Raw genomic sequence first — 18,295 nt, forward strand, 5'->3', positions numbered from 1 at the left:
AATTATAAAAACAAGCGGATAATAAGGGTTAGCAGGCGCGATAAGCCGTAATATCTTGTAAACTGGCAGCAGGGATAGTTTAAGCCGGTCTTATGCTAATATTACTACGAGTGACTGTCAGCAACGGAGAAACACAAATATCTCCCAAACACCCTTAAACCCACAAATAAACACATGTGCAAATGACAGCACCCGCAGACATGCACAGTGCATCCAATATACAACTGGATCTGTTCTATTTGATTATAAATGAATATCATTACAGGATATTTGTGTGCAGTAAATAATTTACTCATGTTGACCAATTCTTACCTTAAGTATCTTCTGCTACGTCCAAATATACCACAGAATAAAACCTCTTCAAGGACAAAGAGTACGATTTCATCTGTGTGTACAAATCAAAGCTAAATAGACAAAGTCGATATTATTTCTAATTACTGTTCACAGTTGTCATGTGTATAATTAGAGGGTTTTGGTAATATCACATTTATTCCAGTTTTTTCTGTCTCATTGTATAATATATTTACTGTTTACGCTGGGATCTGCAGCAGCAGTTGCTTCTTCTATCTACATAGTGGCCACTCGTTTCCCTTTATATTTAATCAGCAGTGCTCACATTAATGTGTTTATATTATACTGATGCAGTGACATTACACCTTTTTTGGAGAAGTTGTTTACAAATTGAAAACTACTCCCAGTTTAATGGGTTAAAACCATTTTTTTAGAACCCATATATGTAACAGCTTTATCTGAATAAAGTCAATTCTCTGGCTTTTCTAATCGATCCAACATATACGACGTATAGTGCTAAGTAAGTGTAAGATAAGGAGTCGTCCTCTCGACTAAAGGTGGTGAAAGAAAAGCTGCCAGCATCAGTATTACTACCTCGACGCCTCGAGCGCGGCCAACAAATACACGGCTGCCTTGCCTCAGGCCAACTCCTTTTGGCATCAGCAGGAAAGAAAACACGCAAAGCCACAGATAATTAAGTGCACACGCACCAAACATGTCAGCGCTTTATGGCTTGTGTCAAATCTTTAAGGCTCGCATCAACAGCCTTCTGTCTCATTGGGTTCGTTTCCCCGATAAAGGGTTTTTTAAAGCACATGCACTCAGTACGCCTCACCTGGTGTGACAGTGATAGTGCTGCGATAATAAGCATCGCTGTCAGAAAAGCAAGCAAACAAAGAAGCGGACACTTTTTGGACGCCCCCCTCTCCCCCTCTATATTCAGTTGGAAAGCCCTATCTGATTATTTGCTCTTTATAATTAATAACGGTGACATTTATCCAAAATCCCGCTGCTTGACAAGACCTTTACATTTACAGGATTCTGCTCTATCCATCCATCCATCTCTCTCTCTCTCTCTCTCTCTCTTAAGGAAATAAACACTATGCTTTTTAAAATCTGAATCTGTTTGCACCTCGGCTCCCAAATCAGCTGATTCCCTCTCCATTTATTATTCGCCCTTTTTGTTTAATTGAATGTTGCATGAGCCGTTCTAAAATATATAATGAGGTCATTTGCATTAGACTGCAGAATGGCTGACCTTTGCTTTTGCCAATAATTACTGTAAAACCCGTCTCTGTCTGTCATCACCAAGGATGTGGCAGGGACCTCTCTGTGCTCACGAAAGGTTAGCTGCAGGCTCGTTTCTGGACTTATGAAAAAGCCGGAGGAAAATGTCATTAGAGCGAGGGGAAAAGACACTCGGAATTAACAATTGGAAATTCAATCAGGATGGCTTTAAGGACGGCGTGTGTGTGTGTGTGTGTGTGTGTGTGTGTGTGTGTGTGTGTGTGTGTGTGTGTGTGTGCGCGTGTGTGTGAGAGTGTTCACGTGTATAGCTCCCAACAGAAGGGCTATAAGACATGTCCCAGGATCACCGGCGGGTTTAGAAATTCCACTCCTGAGTGAGAGTGCAGGATGTTGGTGGAAGGACACCCCGGGGGGGACTTCTGTTAACTCTGCAGGCCACTTTGACTTTGCCAACACCCCAAACAATCTGACAGCACAAACTCAACAATCGTGCTGCAGCAGTTCTTTTTTTTTTTAACTTCTTTTTATTTCCTTTTATCAAATGCAGTCATACAGTACATCACATCCAATCACTTTTAACATGAAATTTGGTGCCACGGGTACAAGTCTTAGGCTAGTGGGGTTAACTGTCCATGGATGTCTTGGGTCCAAGCCATCAGGATCCAGGCACATCAGAATTGAGTTACACATTAACATTGTCCACAAACACAGTACATCACACATGACATTACATCAAGACAGTATTTCGAAAGAGAATGGCCTGCAAACGTCTCTGCAGCAGTTCTAACAAACATGAGGATATGATGTCGAAGATATAAGGACATTTCCTGGTTGACATTAATTATGCTTGACATTAATTACACTATGTGTTTATGAGAGGCTCACACCCTTCACCTTGCTGGATCTTTGCTACAGTGCATGGTGTTGTAATTTGCATGCTGTTGTTGGTTGTCATTGTGCAGTGAAACGTGACTTGTGTTTACCATGTGTTGACTCCCCTTCCCCAACTATAATGCGGCCCAACTCAAAATAGACCCGAACAATCCTCTCCCGTCTTGTGAAAACTCAAAAAACGAACCCCTCTATTCATCAATACCCTCCTTACTTTGTAATTTGATGTTTAATACATTTCAGACACAAACTCTTAAGTCTGTCCATCTCACACTGCAGTGCTGATCGGTTCTCGGTTGCGTGCACGAGCTCGGTGTGAAATAGGAACTAAAGGGTTTTAAGGGGGCAGAGCAGAGCACTAACATCGGAGGCTCTGTTTTGTGCTCTTGGTTCTAGTCGCAGCGGCGCGTCACGTTTCACCTGCCGGATGGCTCTCAGGAGAGCTGCAGTGACAGCGGTCTGGGGGACCACGAGCCTGTAGGCAGTGGCTCCCTCCTCACACAACCTCTCCCTCTGGTGCAGGCGCAGGACGACTTCTACGAGCAGGCCTCCCCCGACAAGAGGACCGAAGCCGACGGCAACTCCGACCCCAACTCCGGTGAGTCGCATTACGTCTCATGACTATTTCCTCTCCCTCTACTCTCTTCTTTTGCAAACCGTGTGGGGTTCAATTGTCATTGCTGACATTTTTAAACAGCTGCCAAATGTTTATTTAGATCCAATTTAGTGGATATTGTGAGTGTCACATTGGTGCGTTTTCTTTCGAACACAATGCGACTCCTTCAGTTTTCTAATGATGGCGTGCGAGACAGCAAAATCAGAACATGCTTTGTCTCGAAGCGCAGGTTCAAGGAAAAGACAATGTTTCACATATTGCTGGAGGGAATAACTAAAACTCCTTGAAAAGAGATAATAAATAGTCATGAAAAACAACATCAGTCTCTATAAAGAACTCAACATACCAAATACCATTTAATTTAGGCTCGTTTGATTGCTCAAGTAGGTTTCTAGTGGATACACGAGCGGGTCATTCATTTCTCAGTTAATCATCCAGACTTGTTCATTCCTCCCAGGAGCAAACCTGGGCCTCCCATAGGCTCCTCACCTATTTGTGAAACTCATTTGATTTATTTAGAGTTGATTTCCCAGTTGGAAGTCTTGGTGCTCAGCTGAAGATGTTAACTTCCCACTATTTCTGGTGGGAACGCACATCTCCGACCCAGTTTTCTCATTTTATCATTAAGAGGTGAGGCGTGCGGTAAGATCAAGCGCGTCGCCCCAAGGTCGGTGCCAGCTTCTCTACTGAGGGCTGATCAGCCAGCGCCACGTAAATACAAGTGCTGTGAGTAAACGCTGCGTGCATATGGTTTCATACTGACTCTAACTTAGCGGATGTGCCCGCGGTTGGCAGATGCACTGAGCGAGCGCCGTGTAGGCCCGCTGACTAACTGTCTTCCCAAATGAAAAGCCGCAAATGGGCTAAGCGTGTGCATTTGTGATACCGCAGGATTGCAGGAAAAATCTATTTTCAAATTGATTCTTAGCAAGTGAATAAATAAGCAAAGGCAGTGGTATATTGCAGGAAAAAAAGAAGTTCAAGGAGTGTAATTGATGCATTTGAGGTTTGTCCCGCTCCTCAAGTAAACAGCAACTTTTTAAATAATCATATTTAATCAGATCAGACCGTGATCTTTCTACAATCAAGGTTTGGTGCCTGAAACTTGAAAGTTGATGAAACAAAATTCATCAAAGTGTATGAGCCAATACAATCATACACGAATAAATATATGATAACATGGTGAAATGTATATAATCTGCAATACTGACGTAAGAAATTGTCACGGTTTGATTTGAGACACGATGAGTCTTGTCCCTGTAAACAGATTCAAGCTGCATAAGATTTTAGTGAAATATCATAAACACATATCCGTGACACTGCGCCAATTAAAACAAACATGAATTTGTGAACTTTGCGTGTTTCATAGAGAGAGAGGGAATGATGACTTGAGTCTTGTTTTGTCGTCTGAGGCTGCATCAAGTCGTGTACAATCGGAATTAAATCCAAGAAACAGCGCAATCCCTCGTGGGGTTTTCTTAAGCGTCCACCACACGGCATCGTTTTTAATTCTCAAGCAGCGTCATTTTGCTTTGGTGTCCGCGGTGCCGTTTCTGAACGCACACGATTAACAGAGACAGCGGTGGTCTTTGATCACTGACCTGCTGCTTGGCACGATAATGATTTTATGTCCCGTGTATGAGGGATGTGTTACCTGCTGGTGTTACTCTCAAATATGTGAACTCTGTGGTTCCAGGTTAACTAGTTTCTAGTGAGTCTCCGTCAGACTTAAAAAAACCTCTTCTCTGAGGAGCTGTATGTGGCGTAGACTCTGGTGACAAAGGAAAACTGTGTCTGGATGATATCCAACATGGTTTGATGTATTTTAAGTTGTTAATTCAGTTATTCAGTGTGACATTTATCACGAGGAGTGTGGGGGGGCTCACTATTTTCTTAAACATCAAGACTGTTCGAAAGGACTTAAACAACCAATGCTGAGCTAATTATTGGTCTATAGGTTTGTGTTCCTCACGTTTGTGCAGGGTATTGATTTTATTTATCTATTTATACATGTTTGCGATCAGCATTGTGATTTGAAACAAGTTAAAGTTGACTTTAAATAACAGAAACCAGCATGTAGTCCCCCTGAAAATATGGCAAATTATGTAATTGGTATTTAGAGACCTGTGAATTCTCCATAAAAAATAAGCATTAGATTTTGTTTCACAACAACCTCTATTTAAATACTGTACAATAAAGCACTATATTAACAGGAGGATGATGATAATGAGAACAGCATTAACCTTTACCAGGGGCCCTTCTGTTGGTTGGGTGGTAACATCCTACACAAGACCGACTATTACAGCACAGTTTGTTTGATGCAGGAACATGTCGTATCCACAGCTTTTCCATAATCTTAACCCCTCGTGTCTTCTTGAAATCCTGATGAACTGTTAGAAAAAACAAAGCACGACTCACACAAGGCAAGTTCCAACTCAAAACCAAATCAAATAGTCCATTTTGTTTCAGGAATCTTGCAAAACTGAGTGACGTGGTTTCAGACGCCGCCGTAATAAGAGCTGTTAGAATTCTCTGAAGGATAAGGACAGGAGATTCAATGCTTCCTAACTTATCTCCTTTTGAGGAAACATTACACAATCCTTTATGAAAGGAAAAGAGGAAATGCCGTACCACAATTCATTGCGGCCGCAACATTTAAAGCAACACAACCTCGTATTTGCACCTGGACACACCCACATGAATATGAAAAGAACAGAACAGCTGTTTTATTTCTCTCCACAGTGGTTCTCCTTTACCACCTCCTTCTTGCATCTCAAGGAACATCACAAGGAATAGTGGTTACGAAAAGAAAATATTTGGACTTTCTAATCCCTGAATCTCTTAAAACCCAGTTGGAAATGCTCAAACGTGTAAATGTTTTAATTTTTCTCCATGTTGACCTGCTAGACACTGTGAGATCAGTTAGATTCTTCACAGTTCAACCACTTAGTTAATTTAACAGATATCCTGAGCACAGAGGAATAATTATTTCAGTATCACCAGCCTGGCAGAGACAAGGTGGCGCGTCTGCGAGCTGTCATTAGGTCCAGTTGTCTGGCCTGACCTTTGGATTTCGTCCTCCTTTCCTTTTGGTCTATAAAAAGTGAACTTACTAATTGTCTGACAGAAAAGTGGTTCGACTAATGCGGGGGTTGTGGCTTTCATCAGAGCCAGGGAAACGCAGACGGTGTGGGAGTTGTGAGAGTGTGTCTTTTTTTAAAGAGCACGGGATTGAGCATAAAGAGGTGTTTCATATTTCTTTGTGACTTGGATATCTTCGTAAAGCTTCACCGCGACAAAGACAAGGAGACCTATGCAAACAAAAGATGAAATAAAGGCAGCTGAACATTAAAGTGAAGAAGCCGGTGGACGGATGATAATCACAGCCTCGGCAGGTTCTGTTGATTTAAAGTCAGTGAGAAAACTTAACAGTACATGTGAAGAAGTCGCATGCAAAAAAGCGAGGTTGCTAAGAAAAGGGTAGACCTTCCCCGAGTGATGATTGATTTTAAAGGTTAAGAGTGTTTTCTAACTGCATTTTTACAAAAGCTCTTAAATTTTAACACACAATTCCCAACACAGCACTTAAAGGCAAGTGCAGGTGCAGGGATCATTAAGAGCTGCTCTGTGTTTAATGTCTGCGGTGCCGAAAAGACGCGAAATGAATTGATTTAAAGTAATTTGCTGTATGAAACTCTCCAAATACCATAAAGCAGGGATGAAACAAATGACACAGTTGATACAATTAGCGCACTTGAAATCATCAGCATGAGCACATCATGGAGGAGGGGGGGGGGAGCGGCCTAATTTACAGTCGGCGGTGACAGCCTCCAGCCTTTGGCATTTCACACGTTGGTGGGTGGAAGTAAGTTTCGCTGAGTTAACTTGCTGAAGTCTACTTTGATGAATTTAGCTGGTGCTCACAGTCGCCCCTTAAGCACAAATTAAGCCATTCTGTCATCAAACCACCGTCGGGCTTCAATTGGCTGCAAAAGTGATTCCCCGTCGATGACAACAAATAATAAGAGGGTGAGAAAAACAAAACAACAGCAAATAGAGTTCAGATCATTACGAGAAGTGGCATCACAGCCAGATGGAAATACTATTTTCCAAGAGCTTACACTTTCTCTCCATTAGAGTTGTATCATTATAAAGTGTTGGATACAATTATTGCATCGGCGATGAGTGATGGATGATGGTGCCCCAGAGAGAGAACAAGGGAAATTGATAAATAACACTTTGCCAGTTTGAAGAATATTCAAACCAAATAGAGCAACTTCGGTACACGGAGCAGATTTTGGTAAGTTGTTCTCTTCCCTGTGCGTCACTCATCAAACTTTACAGGTGTCCACAGCCAAACACATTCACAACTTTCATGTCCTGTTTTTTAAACTTTGTGCCAAACAATATATATTAAAACGTCCGGCGGCTCATCACAGCCACGTTTCCACCTGAGTTGCAATTAAAAATGCTGAGCTCCAGGCCACACCCTTTTATAAATGATGAAGAAGAATGCAGCCGTTGCCCGGGCGACCGTCTTTTGGATTTGGACAGGGACAGTCCTCAGGGAGTTATTAGCAGACAACAAAGATTTGACTGATCTGTGTTTTTTGAAATGCAACTGTACCCTTTTCAATGCATCCGTCTCCAAAAAGGCTTTTCATTTACGCTTCGGGAGAAACTGTAGAATGATTAATTAGGAAGACATATTTGATGTGCACATAGGCCCAGAGCTTCGCAGAGTCTGGTTATTGAATTACAATAGTGGATGTGTTGTGTGTGTGTGTGTGTGTGTGTGTGTGTGTGTGTGTGTGTGTGTGTGTGTGTGTGTGTGTGAGTGTGACTGTGGCTTGACAGTGCACATCATCTCCAATTACTTTAACAGACTTAAACAAGAAGAACAAATATGCTCTGATGAAGTGACCACTGTGTCCTGAAGCATCCCTGTGCCTCTTTACAAGTGGTTGCCCAGTGCACCTCAGAAAATATAACTGAAGTGGTTTAAACTGCAATTGTCAAACCGAAGTGTCTGTTTAGCCGGATGTCTGCGGACCCCTTAGTCTCTCAGTGGCCACTGGTCAGCAGACTGAGTCTCTGTCTGCCAGTCAATTCCCGTCTCACTTCTCATTTCTCGCACATAATTATTTTCCCCGACAGTTAACACGGTTCAAACTTCAGTCTCTTTGAGCTCATCATCTGTGACAGATGTAATTCTCGGCTGTTTGCCCGATTTGTCTCTGTTTCAATTCTGCAGTGAAGAAGTCGGGAGACGCTAAGAGCTCGGCTTCACTTTGAATTTATTTCCTCGGGGGCGGCAGCAACGTTGCAACAGCCGTTGGAAAAAACACCTGCAGGTTAAAATGGAGTAAAAAAAACTGAACACTTGTATGAGGCTGATTAACCTCATCTGGAAGTCTCACAACAGACAGATGTGAAAACACTCATTAACCTAACAGTATTGTGGCGTAACTCATAATGCAACACTTGAAAAACAACAGTTCCACTGGTGCTCTCTTCATTCAAAAACATTTTCTGTTGCCTGTACCTCATTTTTCTAAACCTGTTACAGAAAAACAAAAAAAACAAATGTAGAATATCCTTTCTCTCCTGAGTGGGAGACAACTCAGTTTTGTTTTTGCCAGTTCATTCTGCAAAAAGAACATTTCAGCACCGAAGTATCCAGGTGGGTACAAAACAACCTGCAGATACTTAGCTACTATATTTTAGAGCTGACAAAAATATCACACAGTAATCTTAATTTAGTCTGGCTGATTTAATGGCTTCATTGAAATAAAACTTATAAGATATAAAAGTGCGTGTGTGTGTATTTGCCTTCACACAATAGAGTGAACTGACTTTTATGGAGCAGGTGCACAGAACTAACACTTTCAAGGCAGCAAGAAGATTGTAATACACCACTAGGTTTGAATCACCAGGTTCTCTGCTGTGCCTCTCACCATCTGCCATCGGGGGGAGAAGGCGCAGGACTAATAGACAAGATAAAAACTGTCTCAGTAAAGGAAGGAAGGAAAATAAAATAGATATTTAGACTTGAAATGCAATTGTTGGTCTCTTACAATGTGTCTCTACTTAAAGTGTTTTTTGAAACACTCAGTATAATAATGTTTCAAATAATCAATTTAGCCGTGAGATACTTTTAATGCCACAGAGCTCACGAGCGTCTCTAATATTCATCCTTCATCTCACTTTTATGCTTTTACTGCTTACTGAGTGACTTGAAATTACACTTTCTATCTTTAAGTCACTCTATTAAAGGACAAATCAAATAAACAACATAGAGAAGTAATAGTCCGAATATTTTCTCGGACCGCTGCATGTCCTGCTGCAATTATACTGCAGTCTGAAATAAAAAGAACTGAAAAAACACATAAACACGTAAGTCACTGAATCACAAAACAAACACAAACTTGGGAGGAAACATAATTCTGTCAATCCAGTTACATTTCTGAAAAATAAACAAATGTTTTTGGTTTGGTTGTACATCGATGAGAGTCCCTAAACTACTGAGAAGCAGGAATAATACATGACGGGAGAGTGCCCGGAATAAACAGAGAAGAGAGTGCAGCGAGATAGGGGGATATTTATAAAACATTTAAAACAACCATTATTGACTAAAGTGCTGTATAAATGATTTAAAAACATTGCAGACAAGAAGCTCAGAGCAGTACGACAAAAAGATCACTTGCACAATCACACATATTCAAATACATGCACAAACAAACGTAGACAAAGCTGATAGAGATAGAGTGTGAGATGAAATTTAAATGAGTCTTTGGAGCGTTTGGAGCTGATTTAATGAGAAAAGTTGTTTGTCTTGTTGACGAGTTTAAAGTTCAAATCCAAACTTTAAAACAACCAAGAGTCCGATTTCGAATGACTCCTTGGTTCTTCGGGTCAAATCGAATCAAAGCAAAGAGAAATTTAAAGAATCAGTCTTGAAAACAACAGAATCTTAAATTCAATCTGAGTCGTCCTGTGAGACGGGAGGACGGCCAACGATTTAAGTGCAGCGGTTACTTCGCGGTGCTGGGGGGGGCAACATTTACATGTGACTCAGTTCTGAGTGTTTTCACATTACAATGTTTTTTGGGATGATTTTGAACTCTAAATTAGTCTCTGAGTGAACCACATGTGATTCCTGAGTTTCCATTTGAAGAAACCTGCATATATGAATATGTTTTGCACAGAAGCAGACCTCAGAGCAAATTCACACCTACAATTATTTAAAAATAATCTTAAAAAATTGATTTAGGATTTTCAGTCCTCTGTATTTTAAAGGCACATTCTCAAATATGCAATCAGATTATCTACATTATACCATTTTCTTTCTACTTTATACAGTATGAACACTATAGATTTGAACACTGGGTCAGTTTGACCGGATAAGTGTTGGTGGCGGCTTCATAATGACTAGAATAAATTAAATTTGAATAATACAAACTAATCAATACCAATTGAAAAGTAGCAGTTCTATGCAGGAAATGCTAAAGGAAATTGCTGATGATGTTCACTACTTAATGTCAAACGAAGTAATAAATCCCCTGGTGCCTTTTGGCAAAGTGGTGTGTATTCATTTTCACATAAAATATTTGTATTTACAGTTTTTTCCGCCAGCAACATATAGAGGGGAAATGTATATGTATATGTATACTGAGATATAGACATCAGGATACTGAATTTTAAAGCATGAAAGTTGAGTTTTAGAGTTGCTTTTTTAAACATAAAAGCGTCTTCTGCTCTGTGAGTCGGTCTTTAAACTTACGTCAGTTCTTTGATAAGTAGAAACACTTTCAGAGCTAGTTCTTTTTATTTCAATCATAGGGTTGAGTCCAGGTGTTGTTTTTACTCCGGCCACACTGAACATCAATGTCCTATAATTAAATTGGCTTTTGAGCAAAGTGGTGGTGGCATCATGAAAACAACATATAAATAATTAATATACTTCAAACATAACCCATGCACATGGTTCTAACGACAAATTATTACATGTCATGAGCCGTGATGGGACAATTATCACCATCACTGATGATATGAATGAAGAGGAGGAGAGCTCTCTTTTTTTTTTACAATAAAAAATACCCAGGCAAAGTGATATTGAACCAATGAAGCTACATTTGACATCGAACCAGAAATTAAAGAAACGTTGATTTATGGTTGACAACAAAAAGATCAGAGTTGGTTGCTTAAATCCCAGCAAATGGTCTCAAGTAGGAAATGAGGATGGAGCCGGGAGGAAATAGTTTTGATTTAAGTGGCCTATTGTATCTTGGCGAACATATTTTGTTTTCCTAAAGGAAGCTCGAGGTATTGTAAAAAATAAATAACTCTGTTTTCAATCTCATGTAAGTGGATTTAGACAGACTATCAGACGTTTAAAAGAAGAGACAAATGTCATAAAAGGCCTATTTCCAGAGAAACCCCGGGGGGGACGACATGTCACTCAATGCAACTCTGCATGTGGCAGACAAGAGTCACTTAAATGTAAAATGACACTGAGAGCAGCTCTGAGGTATTGATACAAACATGACAATGACACCATCAATCATTGGAAATATTCATAATGGTTTTTAAAAACCGTTTTTAAAATGTGCTCCGTTCAGAGCACTTGGGAAAAACTTTATATCCAAATGAAGTGATACCCTGCTTAGTTATTACTTAAATGTAACCTTCAATAATGGAGTATGTTTTCCATTTATCCACATTTTATTCTATATTTTCCTTATTAACTACTTTTTGTTTTTTGCTGTTAAGTGTTCCTATGTTGTTATATGATTATTATTATTTATGATTATTATTATTATTATTATTATTATTATTATTATTAAGGTTAGATGAGTTGTTGGAAATGCTACTATTACTTGGTGTTATGGCTATTGTCCTCCATGTGCTAACTAAGTCTTGTAGTGTGGTGTGGTTAAACACCTTAGTCAGAATGCATTAAAAATTAATAGTTTACAACATTTAATATCTCCCATAATAAGTCCTTGGAAGCTGAGGAACCAACGTCAGCAACTGTTGCACGGACTGGTTGTTTTACCCACTGGGGCAAATAATCCTCCTACTCATTCATTATTAAATCACATTAGAGGTGAATCAGAGGTGAGTCAGCACACTGCACCTCTACTCTTCATTCTGTTGATGTTCATAAAGAACATGGATTATTTGTCTTTTTGTCCAGTATTTCAGAATACAGACACAGTGCATCTCTTGTTGTTGCTGTTTTCTGTTTTTTTTTTTTTTCAAAAGTTCAAGTTGTGCAGTGGAAAAACATATTTTTGTTGTGTTGTCTGCCTGTGTCCCTGATTCTCTTGGTGCATTGTGCATCATCTTGCCATGTCAGCGTGCCCGTCCTCTCCCAAACAACCTCATCCAGCCGCCTGTATAATGACCGTCCTCTCCAGTCATGGGTCACATGTTCAAATGACATACTGCTCGTTCACATTAGCTAATGGGAATTGTGGGAAACTGCAGCTGAGACGACTTTCAGGGCAGAGGGCTTAGAAAGGGACTGACACTGACTCCAGCCTGTGTTCATGGTCCCGAACAATAAGCAACATCTTTCACTGTGGCCAGTCTGCAGATGTGAATACTTTAACACTTGGCTCGCCACTTAGTAAACTAAATTGTGAGGCCGTTTGCATTTATTAATAATTTCTCCCGCGAAAATTCAAGGTTGTTTCTTTGTTTCCGAGTGTGGGCAGGTATTCGAGTGCCTGTTGAAACGTATCTGTGGAGAACTATTTAAAGATGAGGGATGTTAACAGGAGCACAGTTCACCAAAACGGTTGGTTGCACTATGCATGCAGAGGAACACAACCAAGTGACAGGAACAGAGGAGGAGGCAGAGGGGAGAAAGGGTGAGTGGATGAGGTGCTCGTTGAAATAGCACAGTGTGACTGGGAGAGAGAGAGGCGGCTGTTAAGGGCCTTGGTGGAGAGGGGGGGAAAAAATGCTCGAATGCAAGATTGTTATGTTCTCTACCATGAAAATGGAACCACTTTAGCCATTAATCATTGATGGACAGGAGAAGATGGATAAGTCCCCTGTTGAGGTGCATGTACTCTGCAAAGCTTTGTCTGACACAAAACATCTTTCCCGAGCCTCCAACTCTGACAAATATCCACACACCAAAAAATACTCTCAAATTAGAAAATTACTCCGAAAAAAAGTGAAATATCACAATTGCATTGGTGTTAATTTCCACCACATGTCTGTACTGTTCTTAACCATAAGTCCATATTTAATCATCTTGTTAGCTTGGCAGTTTTTCATCCCAATATTGGGAGAATATGCTGCAGGCATGGTTGACTGTGTTTTTTTAAATAGTTAAAGCCAAATTTCCGGTTATTTATTTCCCAAGTGTCCCAATTGTCTCTCCGTGGCAGAACAGATTGGCAGCTTCTTCACTGCATCTCTACCTTTGTGCCACCAGGCTTGCTGTCATGGGAAATATTGGATTACCCGAGCTGCACAAAACACGAGTTGTTTTTATTTTGCATCAGTGTACTGTGCAACTTTACTTTGCCGCTTTCAGCAGATTTTGCGGTTTCACAAGCTGAAAGCGAAGGACACACCAGAGTTTTATCCTTAATTAGTAGTGAGTCAAGTTGTCAGGGAACAAGCTGTGGCAGATGTACACGACTTGTTCCCAGGGAAAGTATGTTATTTTTATTTATTTTTTCTTTAACGACACAGATGTTAAATATACAGTAAGCTTCAAACGTTCAGATGCATCTTTGGCAGTGTGAAAATAGCTTGTTAATGCACAGAAACTATGAATGGGCATTGGAAAGCAAATAGCTTAGAAAGGGAAGTTGTAACACTCACAGCGGGAGGATTGATTCACTGGAGCTAAAACAAACAAGTGCAGACTCAGTATGTATCAAACTAAAGAATGAATTGTCGGGAAATATTTGGCTGCAAGTCTTTGCCCCCACATTGTGCTGTATATTGTATGTTGTTTTCGGTTCATTCATTGAGAGCTCTCCAGCGAACGGCAGGAGAGCGGCCGAGCCGATCAAGGTTTCTCTGTTGTCTGAGCAGCTCTGACAAACACGTCTCTGATTCACAGTCAGTTTGCATCAGAACGACTGGAAAGGAGAGAGGTTGCAGATTCTAAGTTGTGATGAAGGTTTTCGTTTAATTGCTTCGACCCTTCTGCCCCCATCCGTTGGCCGGCTGGTAGGCAGGGGCAGGCAAAAAAACTACTGAACAAATCCCCACAAAACTTCATGGACCAAGAGAGAACCAATTCAATTTTATTGCAGGATCCATTATGTTTTACTAATGTCCCTGGTAAAAATTCATGGATCTTGATTGAAAAAATCGGACATATTAAGGAGACTGATATCTGTGTGGGTGTGTTCAATTTGGTGCAGCTTGATTGAATTTAAGGGGACTGTTGGGCCTTGGGCTTGAGGAATGCACTTGACTGATTACCATTGTAGTTCTTTTTGTTTCTTATTGTGTTCTGGTTTAAGTCTCATGATTTGCAATCCTCTGTTCTCCTGATTCATTTCGTCGATTGTGACCTTGATGTCATTAGTGGTTGATGGTCTATGGAGATGTGAAAGTTTTTGACCATGTAAGGAGCTGTTTTTCTGTTTTGTTTATCTCATGCATGTGCACGTGCACACTGTCACATGTGCACACCTGCATGCGAGTGACATGATAAAATGTCCCAGCCACTCTGTTCCACCGCCCAAAGAACAAGACTTGATGGTAGTTTAAAATCTGGCTTTTTGAAATGTTTTTAAAAAAAAGAAGAGGGGAAGGCAGGAATTCAATAAAGCTGTTGGACCTCTATGGAAAACACACAGTGTTTTGGTCAACAGCTGAATAACACTTGTAAACATAACTTTAGTAAGTTTAGAACATAACTCCACAAGGCACCTTCGAATCAATACTGCACCACCAACCCAGAGAGTTTTCCATCATCAGAATATGTGGATGTGTGCTGGTGGTGAGATGGTCAGGTTCAATCCACTTTCCAATGGACTCCAACGGCAACAAGCTTTTGAATAGAAGCGATTCAAAAGCCTATTGAAACTATTCACCCCACTTGTCTGCTGTCTGCATAGTGTGTTCCAATCACACCACTCCGCTCCATAATTTGTAAAGTGAGTGGCTGTAGTGAATTCAGCGGTGTACTGGTAGTCTTTTAACGTAAACTTTATTTCACCTAAAGAGTGGTCGGGTAAAATAGGCAGTGGATTCTGTTTTTTACTGCCGTTGGACAAATGTTCTCGAAGCAACCGGGTGAAAGAGCAGTAAACAGTTTGGAGTTTTGGCTACTTTGCCACGATAGAGGAGAGAATAGAGAGCGCTCAGCACAGGCCGGTGAGTGGGCTGGGATTATTCTCTGGAGGTACATGCATTCACTCTCGGGCCCAATCCCTTGAATTTTGAATTCAGTAACAAACTTCCTGTATTCTGTGGCCAGTGGCTGGAATGTAGGCAGTGACTTGAGACACTTTTGACTTTGGTTGGACGAGAAGCAGAACGCAGCCCTTTGCAGGAGCTGCAGGGCCTGAGGAGAGCGGCTGAGTGTCACAGCCACGAGCGTGTACCAGTTATCCACGCAGGAGGTTGTGGCCAGGATGTGATCCCAGTGCAAGAAAGTTGTGAGGACTAGTCTTGATGCCTGTAGCAACCAAGGGCCTCTTTAAAGTGGGACGTAATGAGAAGCGGATAGGAGATAGGACTCTGAATAGCAATTTAGGGTTTGTGAGTGGTGACTAAACATCAGCTTACAGCAACATATGTACATCTCTAAGTTAAAATGTATATTTACTGTAGTACATGTTGTTTTAACAGACACGGAGGAAGAAAAGAACAGGATTTAAATCCACCCTGTGACCTTACAACATTTATATATAACTGTGTGACATTTAAACAATACGCGTGGCGGTGAAAACCCTTTGCAAACATTGAGATCTTAAAACCAACATGCAGAGAAATGTGTTTTGCAAACTGGAAAGAAAAGATTTTTTTCTTTGCACTAATTACAGACGATGAGAGAGTAAATGAAGAGTACGCCAGCAACAATAACAAGCAGTGAAACCTGCCATTGTTAAGCAGCTAATTGGGGGGCGGGTAGTCAATTAAGCATCTACATCTTACATGTACTTCTACTTCTGTATAGCTGTTCAGGGAATATAATGGGACGTTTAATCTATGGTAATTAAATATAAGAAAAGGTAGAAATAAAGATGCATAGAACTATTTTCTCTACTGTATGTTGTCACTGGTGAAACACATTTAGATCCCCTTCGGCTCCCATGCATGTGTCCTGATCCCAACCGTTTAAACATATGTTCCAAAGACATTTCCAGCTCTACAACTGCTGTTGCATATTCATCCAAAGGAATCATATGAGATGATATCTCTAATGAATCATGTATCGCAAAAATTAGGACAATTTGAAAGCGTCATCTCGACTGAGTACGAGTAACAGACACGTCCAGTGAAACTCGGTGCCAGCAGCTTTGTTGCTCCTGTAGTACAGATGCCCGGCAATTGACTATTCAGGGTAAACAAATACCAGGCTGTCACTCAGCCTGGCAGTCATCCGACCACCTCAGACACAGACAGCCAATGATGCCAGTGAGATGGTTGGATGCCAAAACAGTGGATGGATGTCACAGATCCTTTGACTTGAGCCCCATCGTGCAGTGAAAGACCTGGAGTCTACCTGGATGCATATGCTTTAACTCTATATCAAAGATGGGAAACAATGTTGATCATATCAACATCATCATATCCTATTCCATCCAGGAGAAAGCAGAACCTTTGATCACAGAGGTTTTATTGTAGGAGACAGACATCATCCTCCCTGCCACCTCTGTGTTCTCTTTGCATAAAGGGATGATTTATGCATATTTGCAGTTTAAACTCCCCTTAAACTCAGTCCTGCTATACAAGGAAGTAGACGTCTGTGTTTGTGTGTGCCGTCTGATACCTAAATCCCATTGTGTGAAGAGGAAGTAGCAGGGTAGAGTGGCTGGGGCCCCTGACCAAGCCTGTGGGTGGGTGGCATGGATTCATAAATCAGGGGGAAGTGTTAATCTCTCTCAGGTACTGGAAAGCCAGCCCTCAGTAAATATGTTGCCCCAGGATACAATGGGGTTTAGAGGATTTCTGTCTCCAAAGAGAAATTAGGCAGGAGCTTCAGAAGTGAGCTAAATGGAAACGCTTGCTGGAGCACACAGAGAGAGCAGGGTGCTGCTGTCAGCTAGTAAACATCGCCTCGGAGTAGCCTTAGTCATTATCGTGGCAGTCGCTGCCAACAGCCAGGGTGAACAGACGGGCGGGCTGATGAAGAGCATCTTCTTTGATGATGATTAGTCACAATAGGGAGGAATCTGAGGACTGCTGGATTATATGGCAACGTGAACTCTTTGTGCTATAAGGAAAGTGGGTAATTACAGAGACCTACAGCCATAACCCACCCACTTTGTGTGAAACATTAACTCTTATTTCTTTACTCGTGGTCTCGTGTCTCCAACTTATACAACTGAGGGTAGTTATTTATTCATTGTAATGACAGCATGTGAGGAGTGTAGCAACAAGAAGGAACAAATCTCCTGGAATTTCCAATTCCAGTTGTCTTTTATTATGTAGACTTGGTTATTTATTTAAAAAGCCAATGTTGTCAGAGGGCATGAGATAGTGCTTTGACTTTTTCTTGCATTTTTTTCAAACCACAATCAACGACTGCACTACCATTTTTTCCCAAGCATAGTGGATGGGGAAAAAGTAATGGGTGGTAAATGAGAAGTTTTTATTCATTTTCGATACCTGCTGATTCCTGTTAAGGATCACAGGAGCCTGGCTTGTAATTATCACAGCATGCATTGGCCGAGAGGCAGGATACCGAGGTGGTATTTAAAAAAAGAATAATATGTGGTTACGGAAATGGCAGAAAATGTGAAATCCTACATATTACATGCATGTTTTTTATAATTAATTGTGAACAAGAGAAATTAAGAAACAGAAAGGTAAGTCTATTGAAGTGGTGAGGATCCGCTCCCGATGTAAATATAAAAGACTCATTCTAGGGGTCAGAAAAACAACAATTCTTACAATTTAGATGAAACACACTCGTAAACACATCACTAGGATTATTTTATATTCAACTTCTGCCAATAGTCCCCTAATCTTATCCACTGGACCTTTAAAACAAGGTAACCCAGTGTTTGTGGGGCTTTATACCTGCAGAGCTCTTTC

At 40.9% G+C, this 18,295-nt stretch overlaps 1 protein-coding gene across 1 annotated transcript in view; it reads left to right on the forward strand.

The window, feature by feature from the left end:
• Window positions 1–18,295, forward strand: part of LOC132998931 (protocadherin-9) — a 189,759-nt gene that overhangs the window by 131,486 nt on the left and 39,978 nt on the right. Inside the window, exon 3 of the mRNA XM_061068683.1 lies at window positions 2,827–3,028. Coding sequence (XP_060924666.1) covers window positions 2,827–3,028 — 202 coding nt within the window. The remainder of the gene's footprint in view (window positions 1–2,826; window positions 3,029–18,295) is intronic.

Source organism: Limanda limanda, chromosome 3, assembly GCF_963576545.1.
Source record: "Limanda limanda chromosome 3, fLimLim1.1, whole genome shotgun sequence".
Taxonomy (NCBI): Eukaryota; Metazoa; Chordata; class Actinopteri; order Pleuronectiformes; family Pleuronectidae; genus Limanda; species Limanda limanda.